Below are 2548 nucleotides of genomic sequence, written 5' to 3'. Positions count from 1 at the left end.
CTTTCAGTGGTGAGAGTATTTGTTTTTCATGATGAAAACATGTTAAACAAATACTGGATCTAAAGTCAAGACTGCCATCAAGTCAATTCCAAATCATAGTGACCCCCATAGAGTTTCCAAGGCTGTAAATCTTTAACCAATACTCCAGGATTTCTCTCCCCAGAGCAGCTGGTGGGCTTGAAGCACCGACCTTTTGGTTAGCAGCCTGATGCCTTAACCACAGTGTCACCAGAGCTTGGTAAAGTAAAAACAAGAAGACCACTGATAATGGGGAAAATATATTATTCTGGGCTGACTACCATTTGATATTTAAGGAGCTGGGATTTCAGCACTTCAAGTCCTGGCTTCCTGAAGGCATCTGCTCTACAATTTTCTGTTCTGAATTGTTTTCTTTTTTGCTGTGGTAGGACTATGGCAGCCCAGGAAGCCACTCTGAGCAGCGAGTCAGAGGAGAGCAGCGCTTTGGATCTGCCAACAGCTTATGACATAAGAGACTACGTGCTGCAGAAGCCCAGCCAGGAAGTCAACAGTGAGGCTTTTAGTTCTCCGGAAGCCTTTTCTTTTCCTTGCTCTTCTGATGTGGATCCAGGTAAGAAGCAGAGTTTAAAAGAAACTAACAGATAGAAAGGTCTGTCATAGTTGTTTCTCTTTTCATAAAGCAGCTCTCTGAGGATTGATTCATTGTCTTGGGCAGAAAAACATCTTACCTAAGCAAAGCTGTAGGGAGAGACTTCAAAGGAAAACTCCCTGGTGCGGCAACCGCTTGGGGTTGTTTCCTGGCAGCATTTCTACTTTTTTTTGTCTTAGGTCTCTTTCTGATCTCCAGCCAACGGCATTCAGCAGCTGGGCACACTTGATTCAACCAGGAGAGAGTGGAGTAATTTTTTTGTTTTGTTCTTTTGAAACTTCATTAGAAAATACCAGTGTGGGCCTGTTATATGTTATAAATAATCATAATAGGGACTTTAGCATATCCTTTTGTGAAGTATCCTCTGAATTTAAGTAACAACTTCTCTATAAATTTCCCTGACTGAATTACCAAATTGTCACTCAAGCCCAATGATCATTCCCTGACATACGTAGGACTGTCTATTATGGATTGAATTGTGTCCCCCAAGACTATGTGTTGTAAATCCTACCCTCTATGCCTATGGTTGTAATCCCATTTGGGAATGGATTTTCTTTGGTATGTTAATGAGACAGGATTAGAATGTGTCTTTTGAGATACAAAAATCAAATTAACAATCAAGTTAAAGAAGCAGAGATGGGAGAAGATTGAAGCCAAGCCACAAGGAGATCTCCAAGGAACCAGAAAACAAACAGAAGCAAGGACCTTTCTCTAGAGCCAACAGAGAGAGAGCGCTAGAGCCCATGCCCTGAATTCAGACATCTAGCTTCCTAAACTGTGAGAAAATGAATGTCTGTTTGTTAAAGCCATCCACTTGTGGTATTTCTGTTACAGTAGCACTAGAGAGTAACTAAGAGGACCTCTGGTAGCGTAGTGCCTGAGGCACTTGACTGCTAACTAGAAGCCTGGCGGTTCAAACCCACCAGCCACTCCTCAGAAGGAAGATGGGGCAATCTACTTCCGTAGTGATATTGCCTCGGAAACCCAAGGAGGGGTCGCTATGAGTCGGGTCCGACTTGAGGTCACATAACAACAACAACAACAGAGAACTAAGATACCATCTGTGGCTGCAAAGTTCACCTCCCCATTTATTTACCTAGTCCTGCCCTGGAGATCCACAAACCTTAAAGCTTTGGGGATGTGTCTTTACCTCTCTGAGCTCTAAAGTCCTTATCAACAAAATGACGTTGGGAATGCCTCAAGAAGTTAAGATTAACAGTGTAAAGTACTTAGCATGGTCCTTGCCACATGTGGGTGCTCAGTCAGTGTAGCTGTGTTGGTTATCTAGTGCTGCCATAACAAAAATAGCACAAGTGGATGGCTTTAATAAACAGAAATCTATGCACTCACAATTTAGGAAGCTGGAAGTTCAAATTCAGGGTGCCAGCTCCAGGGGAAAGTCCTTGTCATCAGTCTTCCCCTGGGTCTATTGTTGTTATGTGCCATCCAGTCAGACTCGACTCATAGTGACCCCTCCTTGGGTTTCTGAGGCAGTATCACTCCGTAAGTAGATTGCCCAACCTTCCTTCCGAGGAGCGGCTGATGGGTTTGAACCACCAGCCTTCTGGTTAGCATAAAGTGCCTCAGGCACTACGCTACCAGAGCTCCTAGGTTCCCAGCGCAGGGTCCCTGGGTGCACAGGGCGTGCTGTGCTCCAGCTCTTCTTTTGTGTCTCCAAAGAGATTGCCTCTAATCCCGTTGTTTGTGCTCTGCTTCATTAACATGAGTGCTGCTATCCTGCTTCATTAATGTCATGGAGGTTAGGATTCTTTGGATAATTACATCATATCACAAAATGGAGAATAATTACGTAATACTCAGAATCTTAGAATCTCTGGTGGTGTAGTGCCTAAGGCATTTGACTCCTTACCAGAAGGCTGGCAGTTCAAACCCATCAGCCACTCCTCAGAAAGAAGATTG

At 43.9% G+C, this 2548-nt stretch overlaps 1 protein-coding gene across 1 annotated transcript in view; it reads left to right on the top strand.

Annotated features, from left to right (window-relative positions):
• Positions 1–369: 369 nt before the first annotated feature.
• Positions 370–2548, top strand: part of SHLD1 (shieldin complex subunit 1) — a 139929-nt gene continuing 137750 nt past the window's right edge. Inside the window, exon 1 of the mRNA XM_007952480.2 lies at positions 370–589. Within this exon, the coding sequence (XP_007950671.1) occupies positions 412–589 (178 nt within the window). The 5' untranslated portion in view covers positions 370–411. The remainder of the gene's footprint in view (positions 590–2548) is intronic.

This window comes from Orycteropus afer, unplaced genomic scaffold (genome assembly GCF_000298275.1).
Source record: "Orycteropus afer afer isolate SDZICR_OR568_19922 unplaced genomic scaffold, OryAfe1.0 scaffold00340, whole genome shotgun sequence".
Classification (NCBI taxonomy): domain Eukaryota; kingdom Metazoa; phylum Chordata; class Mammalia; order Tubulidentata; family Orycteropodidae; genus Orycteropus; species Orycteropus afer.
The sequence above is the reverse complement of the archived record's forward strand: the minus strand, read 5'-3'. Positions and strand labels throughout refer to the sequence as shown.